General features: G+C 57.1%; 1 protein-coding gene and 1 pseudogene across 2 annotated transcripts; both read left to right on the top strand.

Moving 5' to 3' along the window:
• Nucleotides 1–865: 865 nt before the first annotated feature.
• PDZD7 (PDZ domain containing 7) lies at nt 866–20,432 on the top strand. Of its 2 annotated transcripts, XM_059398370.1 has the most exons (17): nt 866–954; nt 1,607–1,995; nt 7,014–7,154; nt 7,489–7,663; nt 8,199–8,375; nt 8,590–8,737; nt 9,942–10,002; nt 10,421–10,828; nt 11,331–11,525; nt 13,084–13,134; nt 13,696–13,871; nt 17,000–17,091; nt 17,210–17,301; nt 17,455–17,529; nt 18,031–18,648; nt 18,957–19,057; nt 19,498–20,432. In XM_059398370.1, the coding sequence occupies exons 2-17, from the start codon at nt 1,773–1,775 to the stop codon at nt 19,711–19,713; spliced, it is 2,949 nt and encodes a 982-aa protein (XP_059254353.1). In that variant the 5' UTR covers nt 866–954; nt 1,607–1,772; the 3' UTR covers nt 19,714–20,432. The 2 variants fall into 2 exon arrangements, 1 of the variants encoding a protein (XP_059254353.1); XR_009403976.1 differs by lacking the exons at nt 17,000–17,091; nt 17,210–17,301; nt 17,455–17,529; ... (1 more) ...; nt 18,957–19,057; nt 19,498–20,432 and adding an exon at nt 12,691–12,788 and having other exon boundaries at nt 13,696–13,724.
• On the top strand, nt 6,513–6,699 carry LOC132016956 (U4 spliceosomal RNA; annotated as a pseudogene).
• Nucleotides 20,433–20,442: the final 10 nt, after the last annotated feature.

The raw sequence follows: 20,442 nt of genomic DNA, 5'->3' as shown, positions 1-20,442 counted from the left end.
TTGGCCCCCAGGGCTCCTACCCCAGTCCCCACAAGTTCTTGTCGCAGCACTCCGGCATTCGCAGCCCTTCACAGTCTTCCTCCTGCCTGTGTCCTCTCTATGTCCCCACCCTTTTCCTCCTCCAGCCCCCTCCTTATCCGCCTCTTGTAACCCCTAGCTCCACTGGGTCCCCAGTTTCCTTCTGCCCCCTACGCCTGCACCGCAGACCTTGGCCCTAGTCCCTGCCCTGGGATGTGTAGGGGCAGAAGGCTCAAGATACCCCTGTCTGCATCAAGCAAGTGGATCAGAACGATTCTTCCTCCCCCTAGTGTCGTGGAACCAGCGGCTCCACCCTGTGCCCTTTCCAGAACTGAATGGCCGGAGAGACAGCGACACAGAAGAAGGATGCAAGTGAAAGAAGGCAGTACACACACACACACACACACACACACACACACACTCACTTCACAACTCACCCAGTCACCTCAGAGAACACGCTTGCCCCGTACCCAGGTGCCAGCCCACGCTGTGCCAACCGAATGCTTACACCCCCTCTGCCCAGGTGCCATTCCCTCACTGAGGCCTTGGGGGTGGCAATTCCAAGAGCTGGAATTGGAATTCTGGCTTGGCCTGGAGAAGAAGTGGTTCTGGGCTCCCCTGCACTGAACCCGTAGCGGGAGGGGACGAGGCGTGACCCAAACCCTAAGTTCGTGGGGCGGGGTAAGGCATCAGAACTCGAACTGCAGCGGGCAGAACCCAGCGGCCTCAGCCCAGGTGACAAACTGCTGTCCTGCGTGCCCAAGGGAGGGGACGGAGGCAGTGACTGGCGGCTGTCGCAGCCAATGGGAGCCTGCACCTACGCAGGCCGCCTTATTCCCGTAGTCTGGGCGGAGCAAGGGCGAGGTTTCCCCCGGTTGCTGCGCACGCGGGCGCCTACGGGCGGGGGAGGCCGCCGGCGGACGCATCAGCGAGCAGGTGAGGGGAGCCAAGCTGGAGAGGTGGGGGCCGAGAGGACCGACCCGAGGGTGGGATGCTGCGTTCTGAGTCCCAGAGCTGCTCTGGGGGACTTGGCTCCGGGTTTTGTGCGCGCTGTTGTGGGGCTCTAGCCTGCAGGTCCTCCGCCAAAGCCTGGCCACCTCTTTAGAGGAGAGAGGAGGGGGACGGAGGGGACAGCAGCATGGGACCAAGGAAGCAGTGGTGGTTGGGGAATCTCTGGGACCCTTGGCTGCAGCTGTCCCAGGTCCTGAAGCCCTGCCCTAGAGATCCAAGCCCCCTACCCACAAACACAAGGAGAGGTGTGCAGGGAATTGTCCTGGCCCCAATTTCCTTCACACCATCTGAAGCTCTAGGGCCCGCAAGAATCCATCTCCACTCTACCCAGGACTGGGCACTGGGGTAGATGACTCCGCTGAGAGTCGGAATGAAGAGTGAATGAGAGGCTCCCACTGGCCTTGTAGAAATGGCTCCGAAAGTCTTGCGGTGATGCCTGGGCTGGGCCAGGGCTGGAGAGGAGAGGGGTCTAAGGCATGGGACGACAGGATGCTCAAATTAGGGCCAGGGTGGAAGTTCTAGGGGTAGCGAGGGCAGCGATTAAACCATTGTCCCCATCCCTGCTCTCCATCCGCAGGCCTGGAGCGCACACTCCCGAGAAGCAGCCGAGGTGGGGCGCTCCCAGTACTGAGACCCCTGTCCTGCACAGAAGGCTCATGGAGCTGGGGGGCACGCAGGGCCCTTTTTGCAAGGGCTAGCAGGTTCCTTCTGGACTTGTAGGGCGTCGGCCCAGGCTAGCCACAATGGCGCAGGGTTTTGCAGTGGGCTTTGACCCACTGGGCCTCAGAGACCTCAGCTCGGGCTCCTTGAGCTCCCTCTCCTCCCGCGGCCACCTGGGCAGCGACTCGGGCTCCGCAACGCGATACCTGCTGAAGAGGCAGCAGCGGCTGCTGAACGGGCCCCCCCGCGGAATCCGAGCCTCATCGCCCATGGGCCGCGTCATCCTCATCAACTCCCCCATTGAAGGTGCGAGCAGGGCCCACCTCGGGTCTGGCGCTGAGGGTGGGGATAAGGGCCCCGCTGGGAGGAGGAGCTGGAGAGATGCGAGTCTTAGAGCAGTGGGGCGTGGAGGGCCCCTGTTTAGCCACACACTCCTCCTCGTCAGCCCTTTCCTCAGGTTCAGGCCAACCCTATAGGGTTGCAGGATTGTAGAGAGGTGGAAGGAGGGAGATAGGAGTGTGGAGGCAGGGACAGGTGTGTGTGATGTGCTAGCTCCCCAGCCAGCAAGGTAGGCTATGGAATGGGCAGCTCCATCCTAAGGACTCCGCCTTTCTCCTTTCCCTTGGTGTTTGCCCCTCGGCCTGGGGGGAGCAGGATGGAGAAGGCTCTATCCATCAACCAACCAGTGTGTGACCAGCTCCATGCTGGGCTGTGAGGACTTAGTGACCACTGGGGAGACAGAATTAAAGATTTCAGGTGCAGGGGTGCCTGGCTGGCTCAGTCCAAAGAGCTCGTGACTCTGGATCTCAGGACATGAGTTCAAGCCCCAAGTGGGTGTAGAGATTATGTAAAATAAGTAAATAATTAAAAAAAAGATTTCAGATGAAGAAGAAAAAAAAAAAAAAGAGGTAGGGTAGCAAATGTTCCAAAGAGAGGGGAGAGGAGGAGGGTTGAGGGTCCAGGAGGGAGCCCCAGGCCTGGGCCCCGAACCAGGGGGTTACCTGATCTGACACAATTGCTTCACGCTGTTACATTGCACACCCGCTCTACACCAGGTCCTGCGGGGGACCTGGAGAAAAACGAGGGTCAATCTTCACCTTCCAGAAATGTACAGTGTAGTGGGGCTTAGAGACAGAACGATGAGAGCGGTTGGTGCTGGGATGGAGGTTTCCCAGACAGGGCTGGAAGTGGAAACCTAGAGCACAGGGCGGAGGCCCTGATGGGAGCGGGGGGGGGGGGGGGGGAAGGGGGGGCGGGCGGGGGGCAGGGACAGAGGGGAGGCGACAAAGAGGCAGTGAACAAGGCAGGACCTTGAGTGTCAGCAGGGGTGGGGGGCAGAATGGGCACCCCCTGGGGCTAGGCTTTCTGTGGGACAGATGTGATAAATATCTCCAGCTCCCCTTCTGTTTCCCAGCCAGCAGAACTCCTCTGGCTGGATCCCACAGTGGACTTTTCAGACCCATCTCCTCCCCTCTGACCCAGCTGGCATCACTGTCCCCTACCCGGCTGCTGGGGTGCTCAGGGTGCAGGCCTTCCTGCACCAGTGGCCCAGGCCTGCTCACTCCCATCATCTACTGTGCTGGGTCTCCCCCACCCCAATGAGCACCAAGGCTTACCATTGTCACTCGGGTCACAGAGCAAAAGTCCGCAGAGGAGCTAAGGGACGTGGTAGGGGACAGGGAAGGGAGTGGGGCACGACCTTTTTAGGTCCCATTGTATTAAAAGAACATATACATCCCCCTCACACAGCCCCCCAGACAATGCCCCAACTATGGTGTGACGGCTCTGTGTGCTCTCCCCCTAAAGATGCTCTTGCAGAAGTTCCAGGATGGCTCTATCCAACTGCCTCGCCCTCGAGCCCTGCTTCTGCAGCTAAGGGGAGGGCCAGACAGACTTCCACCAGCCAGCCCCTACCCTATCTGGGCTGGGAGGCCCTGAGCTCAGAATTTTCCCTTCCACCTGAGCACAAACATCTCTCCAGTCACTGCATCCCGGAACCTTTCCTCCTTGTTACTATTTAGACCATTCCAGAGTCCTAAAGTAACTGATAAGGGAGACATAATGGGGAGGGAGAAACCATGACCCTCCTCACCCCCGTGACTTCCCACCAGCTTGTCAAACTCAGCTGGTCCCAGAGAAAATTCATTCTCTGATCCAAACCAGCCCTTCCTCCCCTCTCTCCTTCATCCATTTATTCTTCTACTTACTCAAAAAATCCTTGGCAGATACCAAGTGCTGTGCAACATACTGGAGATACATTGGCAGAAAAGGATTACAAAGTCCCTACCATGAGTGAATTTATAATCTAGTGAAAGGTGACAGACAATAAATAATATGTGAGCAAGCCAGTCATGAGAAAGGATGGTAAGACCCTTGGAGGCACTAATTTGCATGGTAGGATAGAGTAGTGGCTCGCAAACTTGGGAGGACATCAGAATTGCCTGAGGGGCTTGTAAAAAGATAAGCTGCTGGGGTCCCACATCCAGAACCTCTGATTCAGGGCACCTGCAGCGAAGCCCAAGAATACACATTTTTTAAAAATATACTTTTCTTTTAAAGATTTTATTTTTGAGTAATCTCTACCCCAATGTGGGGCTCAAACTCACAACCCTGAAATCAAGAGTCACATGCTCTACTGACTGAGTCATCCAGGTGCCCCAAGAATACACCTAAAAAAAGGTATTGGTGGGGCGCATGGGTGGCTCAGTGGGTTAAAGCCTCTGCCTTCGGCTCAGATCATGATCCCAGGGTCCTGAGATCAAGTCCCGCATCGGGCTCTCTGCTTAGCAGGGAGCCTGGCTCCCTCTCTCTCTCTGCCTGCCTCTCTGCCTGCTTGTGATCTCTGTCTGTCAAATAAATAAATAAAAAAAAAGTCTTTTTAAAAATTGTATTGGAGCACCTGGGTGGCTCAGTGGGTTAAAGCCTCTGCCTTTGGCTTGGGTCGTGGTCCCAGGGTCCTGGGATCAAGCCCCACATCGAGGTCTCTGCTCAATGGAGAGCCTGTCAAATACATAAACAAAAAATTTTTAAATGTATTTATTTGAGAGACAGCAGGGGGAGGAGCAGAGGGAGAGGGACAAGCAGATTCCATGCTGAACTCAGAGCCTGTTGCAGGGCTCGATCCCAGGATCCTGAGATCATGACCTGAGCTGAAATCAAGAGTCAGTTGATTAACCAACTGAGCCACCCAGGTACCCCAAGAATACACATTTTTAATAAGTTCCTAAGTACTGCTGGTGACCTGGGGGGCACGGTTTGAGAATCACTCTAATAGAGGTCTCCTGGGAGGAAAGGAAGGGACTTTAGGGAGGGTAGACCAGGAAAGCTTCTCAGAGAAAGTGCTGTGTGGACCAGGAGGGGCTGCAGATTGGGAGCTGGCTTTATGAAGTTCTGGGCAAGAGTTTCACAGATTGAGGGAACACTGAAATGATTAGCCTGTGAGAGGAATAGGAGAGAGGTCAGTGTAGCCAAAGCTCAATGAGGTTGGGATGGCCAAAGCTCAATGAAGGGAGAGAGGTGGGCTGAGGACAGCCCACAGAGGGCCTTACTGGGCCTAGGGGACTGTGGAGTTCCTTCTAGAAGCAGGAGCATGTGCTGAAGTTTTTAATAAGCAGGACTGATCTGTAAAGGCTGGCTGTGGCCATTGTGTAGAGAATGGCCCAAAGGGGGCAAGACTGGGAGTGAAGAGACAGTGAGGAGGCTGTGTGCTCCTGGAGTGGGTGGTCAGTGGGCAGGGGTAGGCCAGTGGAGGTAGAGAAGTGTCTATCCTTAGAGGCCCCAAGCTCCTATGCTCAACACTAGAGATTGGCAGCCCACTGGCCCAGGGCCCTAGGAAGGGCCCAGGGAGGAACTGAGAAGAAAGAGGGTTGGGGGACAGGAGAGCCACAGACTCCTGTGCTGGGTTGAGATGTGTGCAGACAGAATCAGGCAGGAAGCCTCAGGATGCCACACATATCTGTCTTGCACCATCCCCTACCCACAGGCTGCCCTTGGAGATTTCTTCCAGAGCTGCTCTGGTCATGTATTGTAACCTGATTTCTCGTACATCAAGCAGAAGTGTGTGTGTGTGTGTGTGTGTGTGTGTGTGTGTGTGTGTGTGTGTCAGAGACAGAGACAGAGACAGAGACAGAGACAGAGACAGAGAGAGAGAGTTCTCCCTCTCAAATACCTCTAGAGTAAGCTTTGCCCAAGAAGAGATCTCACCTTCTCACCTGGGACCCAGCTTCCCTCTCCAGTCTTCTTAACTTTTCTAACTGAAGACCTTCTCAAGGACCCACCTCAAAGCCTTTGCTCACTCCATCCCCTCCCTCTTGGCGCCCTCCCTTTCTGCTCCACCCATTGAAATCCCACCCATCTTGTCTTCCCAAACACCTTCCCTGGCGACTGCAGCTCCTGGGAAGCCTGCTTCTCTGACATTCCCCAGTGCTGATAGAGAGGACCACTCTGGGAGCTCTGGGCATATACTGCAGCAGAGTGGTGTTTTGGGTTTCCCTCCTCATCTAGTCATGTAGCTCCTTGAGCCCTTACCTTCAGAATCATAGAATCTAAGAGATAGAAGGGGCCTCATAGACCCTTCTACAACACCCCAGACAGGGATTTATCAAGTGCCAACTTGTATGCCTCCAAAGATGGGGAACTCACTATCTCCCTTGGAAAACTCATTCCATTGTCTGACAGCTGAAGGTTTTAGAAAGTTTTTTCCTACTAAATTGGCCTCCATTGAAGTCCACTATTGAGCTTGGCTCTGCCATCTGGGTTACACAGACAAAAACATCCAGTGCCTTTCACAGAATAGCTCTACAACTATTTGAAGACAGAGCTTGAGCTTTGTGCAGGGGCAGTATCGTAGCCAATGAGGTTTATTCGAGGCGCGATTATTGCTAATTGAAGACAGAGCTTGAATATTCCTTTCTGCTCAAGATGAAGAGCTCAAACTTGGCTCAACTCTGCCCCATAGAATGGAACCTTGAATTTCTTTTCTATCCACCTGACCCTCAGAGTGGCAGGGGTTTTAGGAGTTTGTTCTATCCCAGGCCTGTGGGAGTGAGAAGCTTAGTTAGCACTAGAAACACACACACCCCTATATAATCAGGGAAGGAGAAGAGCATCTTCTAATATGGAGCCCTGTCCTGCTTGTTCCCATACTCTCTCCCTGACCCATACTCTCAAAGGCACCGAGAGGGAACTCAGAAATTGGCTGCCCTTAGGCCTTAGGTATCTGTGCCTAACAACCCAGCCCAAACTGGGAAACCCAGGGGCCCTCTGTGCCCAGACTGGACATGGGAGTCATGCCCGTGTCCCTCCCTGCTCCCGCCACCACACAGCCAACAGTAATGAGAGCGATATCATCCGCGCTGTCCGAGTGGAGAAGAGTCCAGCAGGGAGACTGGGTTTCAGTGTGCGGGGCGGCTCTGAGCACGGCCTGGGCATCTTCGTCAGCAAGGTGGAGGAGGGGAGCAGTGCAGGTGAGCAGGGCCCCCTGGAGGGAGGTGCTGGCTGAGGGTATGAGTCCCCACCTCACTGGGGTTCTGGAGTCCTATTTTCAGGGATGACAGGAAAGGGTCCTCAGCTTTGGAGGGACTGATCTAATGGGGAAATGGGACCGCCTCCCTGGATGGAGTGGGCTAATGGACAAGTCCCTAGTCTAATGAGGAATACCCAGACCTCATCTGGGGACCCCAAATCGCGTGGAAGGAAGCCTGGTTGCGGGGGGTGGGGGGGGGCAGTGGAAGGCTTAGTTTTGCCCTGGGGGAATTGTCCCAAGAGGCCCATGCCAGCTGCCCCCCTCCCCTGGTGCAGAGCGGGCTGGCCTGTGCGTGGGGGACAAGATCACGGAGGTGAATGGGCTGAGCCTGGAAAGCACCACCATGGGCAGCGCCGTGAAAGTGCTCACAGGCAGCAGCCGTCTGCACCTGACGGTGAGACGCATGGGCCGAGTGCCGGGCATCAGGTTCTCCAAGGAGAAGACCACATGGTGAGAAGGCCTGGTCCCAGCCCTGACCTTGCCCCACCCTGTCCAGCCCACCCAGCCCACGGCAGGAGAGGCAGGAGACAAAGGGCTCTGCGTGGGACTTGGCTATCCCTGGCTCCTGCTCTTTCTGTCCCCCTGGTGCTGGAAACACAGTGATCCCAAGGCCTGACACTGCAATGAGACAAGGCCGTGTCTGTCCCCCAACCCTCCTCCCAGCTCTGTCTCAGATGGCAGTGGTCCTGCCCCCAGTGCTGCCATCGCTCCCCGGAGCCTGGGCATAGTAACAGCTCCTCACCCTCAGGGCTCTTGTGGGGATGTGAGAGGAGCCCTGGCACAATGGGCTGCTCCACAGAGAGAGGAAATTGGGGCAGTTTCCCTACCTGATGAAGGGGACTTCCCACTGAAGGGCTCAGGACTGGGGAGTCCCCCAAGGCAACCTCCCCTTACCTGTGCAGTCGTCTGGGATGCTGGGAAGAGAAGGGGTGCCTGGTGGCGGCCTGGGGGAGCCCAGACTGATGGCTGCTTGCTGCTGTCCCAGGGTGGACGTGGTGAATCGGCGGCTGGTGGTGGAGAAGTGCAGCTCGACGCCGTCAGACAGCGGCTCGGAGGATGGCGTGCGCCGCATTGTCCACCTGTACACCACGTCGGACGACTTCTGTCTGGGCTTCAACATCCGCGGGGGCAAGGAGTTTGGCCTGGGCATCTATGTGTCCAAGTGAGGGTTGGGGCAGGGCGTGCAGTGGAGACGGGTTGGCAAAGAAGGCTCAGCCAACCGCATGATCCAAGGAGGGCCTAGGTCAGGGGTAGGGCCTGTGTAGGGGTGGGGGGCTCCAGGAGGAGGGTCAAAGATTTTGGCTGGGGCGTTCCTGTATCTAAGTGAGGGAGGGTAGGCCCGGTGGCCTCTCAGACTGCCTCCTGTCTGACCCCAGAGTGGATCATGGTGGGCTGGCCGAGGAGAATGGCATCAAGGTGGGGGACCAGGTCCTGGCGGCCAACGGCGTCAGGTTCGACGACATCAGCCACAGCCAGGCCGTGGAGGTGCTGAAGGGCCAAACACACATCATGCTGACCATCAAGGTGGGCAGGACTGTGGGTGTCAGGGAGAGGCCAGACTGTAGGAAGGACTTCCCAGACCTCTCTAGTACTTAATATCTGTTGCCCTACAACTTAGGACTTTTCCATAGCCATTTGTGAGGGCCAGACATTATGCTCATCCCTACTGCACAGAAGAAGAAACAGAGGCTCAGAGAGACAGAGTTATTCAGGAATCACGGTCACTTTCTCAGCTGGCCAGCAGCAGGACCTGCTTGCAGTCCTGCTCCCCAGACCTGGAGGGCAGTGCCCTTTCCGATGAGTGGTGGAGGTGCAGGAGTGGAAGGAGAAAGCGTCCTGCCCAGAGGGTGGGCACTAGCTGTGGCTTTGGGAGGGGCCTGGGCACAGGGCCAGAGATTGGATTTCAGGGGAGGCACCTGCATTCATGATTCATGTGGGTCTCACACTAGCCTGAGGATCATGTCATTCTCACTCTGGCTGCAGGGGCAGGGACGGCTCTCTCTCCACTGGAACCCACTCCGGCCCCACTCTGCTCTCCTCCCTTCCCTAGCCTTCACCCATCTCGCTCTTCAGAGCCTCCTCTGCCATTCCTCCGCCTTCTGCCACTTGATTTCCTCTCCCGCAACCCCCTCCCCCAGCCCGTTTCTTCCTTTCCTTCCTCTCACATGATCCCAAACACTCCTCCTCTCTCCTACTCTGCCCCTCTTTCATTCACTCCACATTTTTGAATAGGTACCGCGTGACAGCCTCTCTGCCAGGTGCTGGGGCTATGACAGTGAGCAAGACAGAAGAAGTCTCTGCTACGAGGGGTGGGGGGTCCTGGGGTTGGGGGAGCCAGGCCAACAGGATGCATGCTGACTGACAAATGCTGTAAGGAAATTAATAGAGAAAGGGGAGGGGTCATTGAGGAAGGCACTTTTAGCCTGGGGGTCAGGGCAGGTCTCTCTAGGGGGCTGACACCTGCAGAGGGAGAAGGAGCTAGCCAGAAGATGAGGAGAAGGAGGAAGGAAGAGAATCCAGACCGAAGGGGCAGCAAATACAAAGCCTTGAGTTACAGAGGAGTTTGGCATGTTCAGACATAAAGTAGCCCATTTGTCTCGAGCGTGATGAACTTGGAGGAGAGAGATGGAGTTGGAAAGTTTACTCCTATCCCGTCACTCCCCCTTCTCACCCACCCCCTTCTCACCTACTCCCCCATGCCCTCCTATGCCCACCACGATCTTCCCAGGAGACTGGCCGGTACCCTGCCTACAAAGAGATGGTTTCTGAGTACTGCTGGCTGGACCGATGTAAGTGGCTCAGGCCCTGGGCTGGAGGGAAAGGGCTGAGGCCCGACAGTGGGTCAGAGTCTCTGAGGACTAATTGGGCAGGAGGAGCAACCTGCGTGGGACTTCCTCACTGCCCGGAGCCATTTCTGGGCTCCCCTCTGGAAGTTGCAGGTTCAGTTCCTGGCTCCCCTGGCTCTGGAGTCCCAGGTGGGGTGGGGGTGGGGGTCTGCCGTGAATGGAGAAGGGACTTGCCTAAGGTCTCTCAACAAGTCAGGGGCAGGACTGCTGAGCCACCGGTTCCCCAGAGCCCATGCTTCCAGCCTCTGCGGCTACCCAACACTCACCCACCCCCATACCCAAGGTGGTCTGCAACCCTGGCAGGGCCCTGAAGCTGTCCGGCCTTCCCCTGAGATGCCCCTGCCTTCCCCACTGCCTGCAGTGAGCAACGGGGTGCTGCAGCAGCTGTCCCCCGCCTCTGAGAGCAGCTCCAGCGTCTCCTCCTATGCCTCCAGTGCCCCCTACAGCTCCGCTGAAGGCTCGGGCTCCCTGCCCTCCGACCGCATGGATGTCTGCCTGGGGCCCGACGAGCCGGGCAGTTGGGGCCCAGGCTGGGGGCGGGCAGACACAGCCATGCAGACAGAGCCTGACGTGGGGGGCCACGTGGAGACCTGGTGCAGCGTGAGGCCCACCGTCATCCTCAGGGACACTGCCATCCGCTCCAACGGACCCTGGCCTGCCCACCGCCTGGATTCTGCGCTCTCCGAGTCCCCGAAGACTGCTCTGCTGCTGGCCCTGAGCCGGCCGCGGCCCCCCATCACGAGGTCTCAGAGCCACCTGACCTTGTGGGGTATGTAGGGAAGGGGCAGCTGATGCTCTCTCCAGAGCTCCCAGTAAAACGCCTGCCGCACATCCAGCCCTGGGCCCTCCCTTGGCTCTAGGCCTTGACTCAGCTTCATTTCCAGCCCCAGAATGCACTGAGATGCCACTCTGGGCTCCATTTTCAACTGGTCTGGGCCCCAAACCCACCCTCAGATCCAGTCCCAGCTCCTGTCAGCTTTGGGCCCCAAACCAGCCCTAATCCATCCCTGCCACCCTACACACACACACACAGGCACAGACACACACACCCCGGCCTTCTCGGAGAGTCCTCACAGAGCTGGAGCCGTGGGTGGGGAAGAGGTGGAATGTGAAGGGGGAAGCCCACCTATGTCCATCCCCACCTCCCCACAAGGCTGGGGGTCCTGTCTGCCCCTCCTGCCCCTCCTCTCTGCCCCTCTTCATACCCCCGCCCCTCGGCCTTCCCTTCTGCCCACCACCCCAGCACCCTGGGTGCTCCCTCATGTCTGCAGAGGAGAAGAAGCAGCGGAAGAAGAAATTGGGGTCCTCTGGGGAAAAGGGGGCCCTGCAGCGCTCCAAGACACTGATGAACCTCTTCTTCAAGGGAGGGCGGCAGGGGCGGCTGGCAGGTGATGGGCACAGAGAGGCCTGGACGCTGGATGGAGGGAGCCCAGCCAAGCCCCGCCCCCGCCTAGACCCGGAAAAAGGTAAGCAAGCAGGATGAGAGACGGGGAGGAAGGCAGTACAGCCCACTTTGGCATCCAGCAGCTCTGGGCTGAACTCCTGCACTGCCTTCTACCAGCTGGGAGTCGCTACCTGCCCCCATAAGCCTGTTTGCTTATGAGTCGCGTGAGAGTAGTGATTACCTATTTCTTCAGGAATGGTGAGGAATAAGAGAATGGTTGTATGTAAATCACTTAAGGACATTGTCTGGCATACAGAAGGTCCTCAGAAAACGCAGTGGTCATTGTTAAACTGTCTCATCTCCCCACTTTACAGAAAGGAAAACTGATAGAGCCACAGCCTAGCCAGGAAGTTGAAGGGCTTGGGTCAGGTCTCTGTGCTCTTGGTTCTGAGGTGGGTAGGGCACGTCTCTCCTGGAATATTTGTCTTCACCTCCCCTGGCCAGAGCTCCACAGACCCTACCTACCCAGTTCTAGAATCATCCCTGGGCAAGGCTGTTTCTAGATCAGGGCTCAAGTGGAAGGGCCTGGGCAGGCTTCACTTAAGACAGGGGCTTCCAAAGGACCCTCAGAGAGGCCTCTTGTCTCTCAGGAGAGGCTCCAAGACTGGACCACAAGTGGATGAGTAAGACTCTCAGGGTTGTATAAGACAGAAACCCAACTCAAATTAGGTTTAAAAGCACTTCTCAGCTCAGCTACTGATGTAAGGAGGTCTAAAGGTTTAAACAGTCTCATCAGAACTGTTTTTCCCCTTCATTTTTGGTTTCCCTTTCCCCTGGGTTGGCTTCATTATCCTGCAGGTTTTGCCCACTCAGAGGGAAGATGGCGCTGCCACTTAGCAACCCAGGGACAGAGGAGAGCTTCTTAAAGAGGTCCTGCTGAAGTTCCAGGCTCTCATTGGCCCTGCTGGGCCACATGCCCAATGGGGCAGGCCCATGGTACTTTCATGGGCCTTCCTCAGTCACAGACCCACCCTGGAGCCCATGGACTGAGAATGGAGGTCCCCAGATGAAACTGCGGTGCTGTTTGTGGAGGGAGAGTGGAGGTTGGGTAGGCAAAAAGAATGATGGGATGAGGATCTGGACCCAGCCCCTACTGGGGGGCTAAGGTGAGAGTCCCACGGAAGAGACAAGCTCTTCAGATCTGGCCAGGCCAGCCCCACTTCCTCAACCCACTTCTTTTTCCACAGCCCCCCCGGGCCCTGCTCTCACCTGACGCTTCTCCTATCCCTCTGGATACCCCTCTCTCTCCTCCAAAGGCTCCTCTTTTTTTCTCTGTCCCCTGAAGGTAGGTGCTCCCTCAAGCTTTGTTCTTTGCTTCTAAATGAATTTCCACAAGCAGAACCCAAACTGTACCCTCTCTCGATCTCAAACTTTCACTGACTCCCCACGGCCTATGAATGAAGTCCCTAGGGGACCGTGGTCCCTAAAGACCTCAGTGGCCTGGACTCTTGCCTTCCCATTCTACCTCCTTCCAGCCCGAGTTCTTCATTTCAGCCAGTGAACCAGCCACCCCTGAGCCCTCCAAGCCCTGTGTTCAGATTGGGAGCCAGGGCCCGCCACTGAGCCTTTCTTCTCCACAGCAGGGGCAGTGGGGCCCGTGCAAAAGTTTGTCACCTGGAGACTGAGACGCGGTAATTCATGCATCTCTTTTCCGAGGCCTGGTTGACATCAGAGCCGCAAATGGGGTGCATGTTGGGGGCAATTAACGGGCTTTGGGCTGAACTCAGTTGGGGACATGCATGGGGGATTGAGTGCATACTGGAGGCAACTAAAGAATTAGGCTAGGCTAAGCTTACCAGGAGAGACAGGGCTGCAGAGAGATATTGGGGTGCATTTTTGAGAACTGGGTACACAGAGGGACTCCTAAAGACAGGTTTTGGGGAATGAGGGAGCCTGGGCCAGAACTCCATTGAGTACTATGACAGTGACTCTTCATAGGACACCAGCAAGGGACAGACTAGTTTAGGGGTCTGTGTTGGGGGCCAAAGGGTCTGGATTGGAGCTCCCTTGCTGGGCAGATCGTTACAGGAGACCACGGTGGGGAGATCTGGGGCTAGGCTGGGATTCTGTCAGCAGTACCTAGGCCTCTCAGCTGACCTGTTCTGGGGTCTGAACCCACTGAGAGAAGCCCCTGTCTCTTCCCCTGAGGGTTCCTGGCTCCATCATCATATGCCTTTGCTCCTTCCCTGCAGAGCGGGAGAGGGGCCGGGCCCTGCTCTCTGCCAGGTCAGGGAGCCCCTCCAGTCAGCTGCCCAGCATGGATGAGCAGGTGCAAGCCTGGGAGAGCCGGCGGCCTCTTATTCAGGACCTGGCCCGACGGCTGCTGACTGATGATGAAGTGCTGGCCATCACCCGCCACTGCTCCCGGGTGAGCTTCCAGCCTACGCCCAGCTCCAGCCCGCGGTCACCCAGCCACCCAGTCCCTCATTCATTCAGGCCACAGTCTCTGGTCAGTATCTGGGCTTGATGCCATGAGGCCAGTGGTCGGTAAAAGCAGAAGTCACTCCTGTTGTGCACATGCACACGCGTACACGCGTGCATACACACACACACTGAGCTCACAGACAGGAAGAAGAGATACAATAATTAGAACCTAAATACCCATAGTGACAAATCACATCAAGTGCTAGGAAAGGAAAGAACAGGAGAAAATAACCCAAAAGGTACAAATTAGGTGGTGTGGTCTAGGAGGGCCTCCTTGAGCAGGTGATGTTTCAGCTAAGGAGAGAAAGAACTGGACAGGTGATGAGTCGGAGGACACGAGTCTATGTGGTCACTGCCTTCGAGCTCCTCAAAAGCCCAGCCTTCTCCCGGAACCCCTGCCTCCCTCTATACCTGGGTCAGCCCACAGGCTGACTTGATGCCACCCCCCCTCCCCTGTTACCCAAGTAAGTAATCCTTTGTCACCTCCCCATACACACCTCAAGCCTCCCCCAGCATCTGCACTGTTGTTCTGTTTCCTTCTACTTCAAACAGAAAGTGGGGCTCCAGGGTGGAGTGCAAGTTAGATGTGAGGGAGTCCTTGTGGCCTGGATGTTGGGGAGGCACAGCCTCCCCCTCCAGGGGGATCAGAAGGCCCTCTGCTCTTGTCCTGTCTCAGAGTCCCCCGGTTTCTTGTCCTGATGTCCCCGTGAGGTGGCGGCATCAGCGCACATTAAGCCCGCACGCAAGAACAAGCTCCAGGGGCTCCAGGAAGTCGCTTCTGATTCCCCCCACACCCTCAGCCTGGTCGGAGTTGGGCTGTGTTGTTTGTCTGTATGATGTGCACAACTGTGTGCCTGTGGGGTACCTAGGTTTGAGTGCGACTGTGTTTGTGTCTAGATAAGGCAGGTGCGTATCAACTGGAGACTGAGACACAATAATTCATGCATCCCTTTCCCGAGGCCTGGTTGACAGCAGAGCCACAGATGGGGTGCATGTTGGGGGGCACCTAGGGCCTTTGGGCTAAACTCTTGTCACCACCCTCAATTCAGTGCTGAGTGGGAACCCAAGCACCAACTTCCGCGAGCTTGCACCTCTGGCTCTGGCCATTAGGTGGCGCGCTGTGTCCATTTCTTGGCTCAGCTCCTTTTCCATCAGCCCTCGGTTCCTCCCACCCTCTCCAAGCCAGGACCACCTCTCACTGCACCCCCACAGCACCTGCATACCCCCCAAACCTGACCCATGCCTCACCAAAGCAATCAGACCCTCTGGGGTGGAGCTCTGCTCGGAATGATTAGTAAATCTCCCCTAAAGACTGGAAAGTGTGGCCTCAAACCCTAGGCCTCCCTTCTCTCTCCTCTGTGCCAGCTCTCCATGGCCACCAGGCCAGACTTTAGAAACCCCATCTTGGATCACTTGACACTCCCCAAATCCCCTTGCAATCTCTTACCTTTGGTGGAACAGAGAAAGTTTCTCAGGCTCACATTCAAGGCCTTCCCTGCTTTGACTCCCCAGCCACGAACCTCAGCCTTCCCATGGTTGCCATGTCACCACCTCGTCATCTTCTGTTGGCCACTGCCTAGGGTTTACACATATGATGAACCGCACAACGCTGGGCCACCACTCACCCCGCAGTCCCAACCTATGCAGCCTACATGGAGGCCCTTCTTGTAGCCCGCAGTCAAGCTAAACTTCCTTCTATCCATTATTCCACCCCACCGTTAGGGCACTTTCCTCTGAGTATTCATGCTGTTCCTTGCCTGTATCCTTAAGAGTAAATGTAAATGAAACAAACCTACCAAGAGGGGTCAGGGTAAAGGTCGCTGCCTCCAGGAAGCCAATCCCGGACTTCGCACCTCCTCTGAGATTCCCTCTGCCCCACTGCCAGTGTTGTGTAGTCCACTGGGGCACTTGGCTCCTTCTGCCCGTTTCCCGCTAGACTGACTTCTGAAGGATTTGGAACAGGGTCTTCATCGTGTGCCCCCACTGCCAGCACAGGGTGTGACATTTAGTAGGAGCTGAATGCAGATTTGTGGCCTTGAAGTGTGTACCTATGTGACAGATTCTGTGCAATCATAGATCTCTCTCTCCAGACATAAGGAGGTGTATTTTGGACACGTGTATGTGTGAGTCCCTGTAACTTTATGTGTGTTTAGGACCACATAGTTTATATTTTATTTCCTGAAATTTATAATGTCTCACTCTGACCACCAGGGCTTGCTGTCTGTGTTTATTCCTTTCCAGGATGAAGAGGGGCGGGGGAGAGAGAGAGAGAGAAAGTGTGTGTGTGTGTCCCTCTGAATCGGTACTTGTCTCCATTCCACCACTAGGGGGCAGTGTGTTGTCCAAAAAGGGAGGCTCCCAGTGTTCCGTTTGCCAGTTTTTCTGCGTTGGTGGGGTGTGGCTGGTGGCATCGGGCAGTGCCAGGCAGAAGGGCTTCCACTCCCGCCCCCGCCGGGGACTGATTGGAGAGGCTTTCTGTCGAGCCACCCCTTCCCCAAGGTCCCTATTCCAGCACTGAACAAAGCTTAATTGGTAGGTCACTGTGCAGACACAGGCTGGGCCCAGCGGGCCCAGAGCCTAGCGTTTGGCCCCGGTTCCTTCCTTCTGCCTGGAAGGTGGGGGCGGGGAGGAGAGTCCACAGCCCGCACATCCTTTTCCGGCACCGAAGCTGGCGGGAGCCTGACTTCTCAGGTTCCAATCGCTCTTCACACTTCCTTATCTGTGTGGCCTTGGGCAAAGTCCTTCTCTCTCTGATCCTCAGTTTCCTCAGTCTGTAAAATGAGAATAATTCATGTTATCTCTCAGCGTCACTAAATGAGAGACCAGATGGAAAAGGGCCCGTCCCAAAGCCGTTGCTGCCCCCCCCCCCCCCCCCCCCCCCCCCCCCCCCCCCCCGTCTGTTAGCTCACTTGCAGGCTTCGCCCTAGTCACCAACACTGCCCTGTCCCGGGGACAGCCTGGGGATGGGGAGCAGCTTTTCTAAACATGGGGAACCCCACAGGCCCACGCAGCCCCTCCCCCCAGCTCTGGATGTCCCGGCCGCTGGGTGACCTGCGGCACCTCTCTCTGCAGTACGTGCATGAGGGTGGCGTGGAGGACCTCGTGAGGCCCCTGCTGGCCATTCTGGACAGACCGGCGAAGCTGCTGCTACTGAGGGACATCAGGTGGGGTGGAGGCTGTGGGGAGGGCTTGGGGGCAGAAAGGAGACCCCGGAGAACTCCCCCTACTATACCCCACCAGAACTGTGCCCCTGCCCACCTCTCATCTCTCGCCCTCCCCCAGGAGCGTGGTGGCCCCCACCGACCTCGGCCGCTTCGACAGCATGGTGATGCCCGTGGAGCTGGAGGCTTTTGAAGCCCTTAAGAGCCGGGCAGGTCAGCAGCTGGGGGTAGGACGCACAGATTCCGGGCCCCAGCTGGGGATGGCAAGAGGGCCTCCCAGGGGAGAGGAGGCAGACATGACCTTCAGCTGTGTCCATCATGGAGCCTGGCAGGGGCCCAGGCCTCTGAGGGGATCTCCTTTCCCAGCAGTGCGGCCTCCTGCCTTGAGACCAGCCCGGCAGGACACACCGCCCAAGCGTCACCTCATTACACCTGTGCCTGGTCAGTCGGAGTCCCAGCGCTGGGGGAGGGGGCACATCCCTGGGGTACTGGGGAAGGGAGAATGGGTCTTCCATCCCTGCCCCCACATAGGGTGTCATGGCTTCAGAACACCGTCTGGTCCCCTGAAGGAAATCCCTTGTCCCCCAGAGTCACACTTATCACTGCCACTCACCACCTGTACTATTATTTACTTAATAATTGGTTTTAAACCCACTCACTTTTTAAATCTAGTCTCCTTCTACGTAATAATCTCTGAGAAATGACCAGTTTGGTGTGCGAGTCATGTTTTTTCTAAGACATAGACTGTGATAGAAAGCTTTCAAGTACTGTGTTAGCCGGGAACCTAGGCAGAGTCCCTCCCTGTGGGAACACTACCGGAGGGCCTGAGCCGACCAAGCCAGGGTCTCACGCGCCCTCCACCAGCAAAGGCAAGGACTGGAGCCTGGCAGGGTGGCCTGGGCTGGTGAGGATGGGCAGCCTGACCTTGACCCTCTTCCCCAGACAGTCGTGGAGGTTTCTACCTGCTGCCTGTGAACGGCTTCTCAGAGGAGGATGACAATGGGGAACTGAGGGAGCAGCTGGGCGGCCTCCAGCTCTCCCTGGGGGCCTCTGCTCCCCACCATCCTCATAAAGGGATCCCCCCTCTCCAAGATGTGCCAGTAGATGCTTTCGCCCCACACCGAAGCACCAGCACCCCCCCTCCCCAGCCACCTCCTGTCACTCCCCGGCCCCCAAGGCCTAACTGGCTGCTGACGGAACCCCTGACCCCAGAGGACCCGCGGCAGAGCCAGAGCCAGGGCCTGGCTCAGAGCCGCAGCCGCAGTCGCAGCCGCAGCCGCAGCCGCAGCCACAGCCGGTGCCGAGGCAAGTCCCCGGGACGCAGGCGCTCCCCATCCCCAGCACCTATCCCCACCCCGAGTGCTGCTGACGGGCGCTACCACAAGCCTCGCAAGGCCAGGCCCCCTCTTCCACGACCTGTGGATGAGCAAGCAGCCAAGGCAGGGAGCCGTCAAGGCCACTCTGAGAATGGAACTGGCAGGACAGCCAGGGAGGCCACCGAGAAGGCCCCTGGCGGGGAGCTGAGGACAGTCACGCTGTCCAAGATGAAGCAGTCCTTGGGTGAGTCCACATGGGACTGGGCCTGGCAGACGGGGCCCTTGGGTTTGGATGAGATTCCTGGCCTTGGTTTTGGGGTACAACTCGGGGGTCTGGTGTTAAGATTTGGATATGGGGGTCTATTGGGGAGGTTTGAGATTGGAGAGGGTGGGGACTGGAGGATTTTTGGAGTTGAAGACTGAGTGGGAACCGAATCTGGGGATTTGGGAGCAGTTGGGGTCAAGACTTGGTGCTGGTGTGCTGGGTTTCTTCTGGGAGCTCTGGGGTGAGGGGAGTGGCCACACACTCACCCAGTGCTTCTCTCTCAATAGGCATCAGCATTTCTGGGGGCATTGAGTCCAAGGTGCAGCCCATGGTGAAGATAGAGAAGATCTTCCCTGGGGGGGCTGCCTTCCTCAGTGGGGCCCTGCAGGTGGGTGAAGAGTACCCAAGCCCACTCCCAAGGTCCAGAGCTGAATTGGGGAATGGGGGTGGGGGGTGGGCAGAACCTGCTCATCTTCCAGCCAGACAGGTTTAAACCAGGTCACAGGAGGCAGCTTAGGTGCGGGAGGGGGCGGTGGAAGGGTGGAGGGGTGGGGGAGTGGGGGTGGTGGTCAGGCCGGCAAGATGAACCAGCCCAGGGAGAAATCTTTCCCCTCATGCCAGCCTGGGCCTGAGGGTGGCCCATCCTGTTCCACCCCTATCCCCAAGGGACAAAGGGCTATTGTCTGTGCTTCACCCTGCCCCCCAAGGCCCCAGGCACAAAAGTCCCATTGTCCATCCTCTCCACCCAGATGGGGAGGAGTGTCCTAGCTGCTGGAGGTGAGAGGTTGGATGGTGGGATGACCTGTGATTTCCCCACCCCCATCCCAGGCTGGCTTCGAGCTCGTGGCAGTGGATGGAGAGAGCCTGGAGCAGGTGACCCACCAGCGAGCAGTAGATACCATCCGCCAGGCTTATCGAAACAAGGCTCGGGAGCCCATGGAGCTTGTGGTCAGGGTCCCTAGGACCAGCCCACTACCCTTACCCTCGGACTTGTCAGCCCTCACTGATCAGTGCCTTCCTGTTGACCATTCCCCTGCCCACTGACCCCTTGATGGTACTCCTTCCCTCCCACTGCCTCCTAGAACCTCCCATTAATGCTCTGATTCCTCCCACCGATGCCAGGCTCCTCCTTCAGAGAGCCAGCCCAGTCCCTTCTCTAGGCCTCCAGACTCCTGATGCTAATCCCAGACTCTCCCCACCTATGCCAGGACTCTTCCCACTGGCTTCAGATCCTCCCACTGACTCCCAGGACCCTCCTGCTATCTCCCAGACCCCACCTACCAACCTCCTTGGGACTCAGGAACCTCCCACTCTTGCTTGACTTGGCTCCTCCCAAAGCTCCCCCCACCTTCTTCCCTCTCCAGCTATCACTAAGGCTCTGCCCTTTCCAGATAAACTTGGTGTCAAGGACAAGGTGCTCCTGGGTAGCCTGTGTCACTCGCTCACTGCCCACAAACTCCCAGGATCGGAAGAGGCTGGGAGGAAGCCAAGGTCTGGAGCTTGGGATTCATGGGCACTTTCTCCCGATGTTCCTTTTAATGCCCAAGCACTGAGGAACATGGGCTCTCAGATAGGGCTTTGAAGGGTCATAGCATCCATCCCCCAGCCCCAAGTAGTGTTCTGTGTAAGGGACAGGACGGAAGGCCTTTCTAGTTTCTCAAACTCTGAGACACCGTTTCATGTCGTAGTCCACTGGGACCCCACACTTTCTACTGGATTTGTCCTCCCCTATTCACCCTCTCTCCCCATGACCTCTATGAGGAGTAGGGGAAG

Source organism: Mustela nigripes, chromosome 4, assembly GCF_022355385.1.
Source record: "Mustela nigripes isolate SB6536 chromosome 4, MUSNIG.SB6536, whole genome shotgun sequence".
NCBI lineage: Eukaryota > Metazoa > Chordata > Mammalia > Carnivora > Mustelidae > Mustela > Mustela nigripes.
This window is presented reverse-complemented; position numbering and strand designations above follow the sequence as displayed.

Bases quoted from the DNA above. Each gene is read 5' to 3' on its own strand.
- PDZD7 (XM_059398370.1), top strand. From the start codon at position 1,773: ATGGCGCAGGGTTTTGCAGTGGGCTTTGACCCACTGGGCCTCAGAGAC. The intron at 17,302-17,454 runs GTCAGCAGCTGG...CTCCTTTCCCAG, and splicing joins AGCCCTTAAGAGCCGGGCAG to CAGTGCGGCCTCCTGCCTTG. The intron at 19,058-19,497 runs GTGGGTGAAGAG...CCCCCATCCCAG, and splicing joins TCCTCAGTGGGGCCCTGCAG to GCTGGCTTCGAGCTCGTGGC.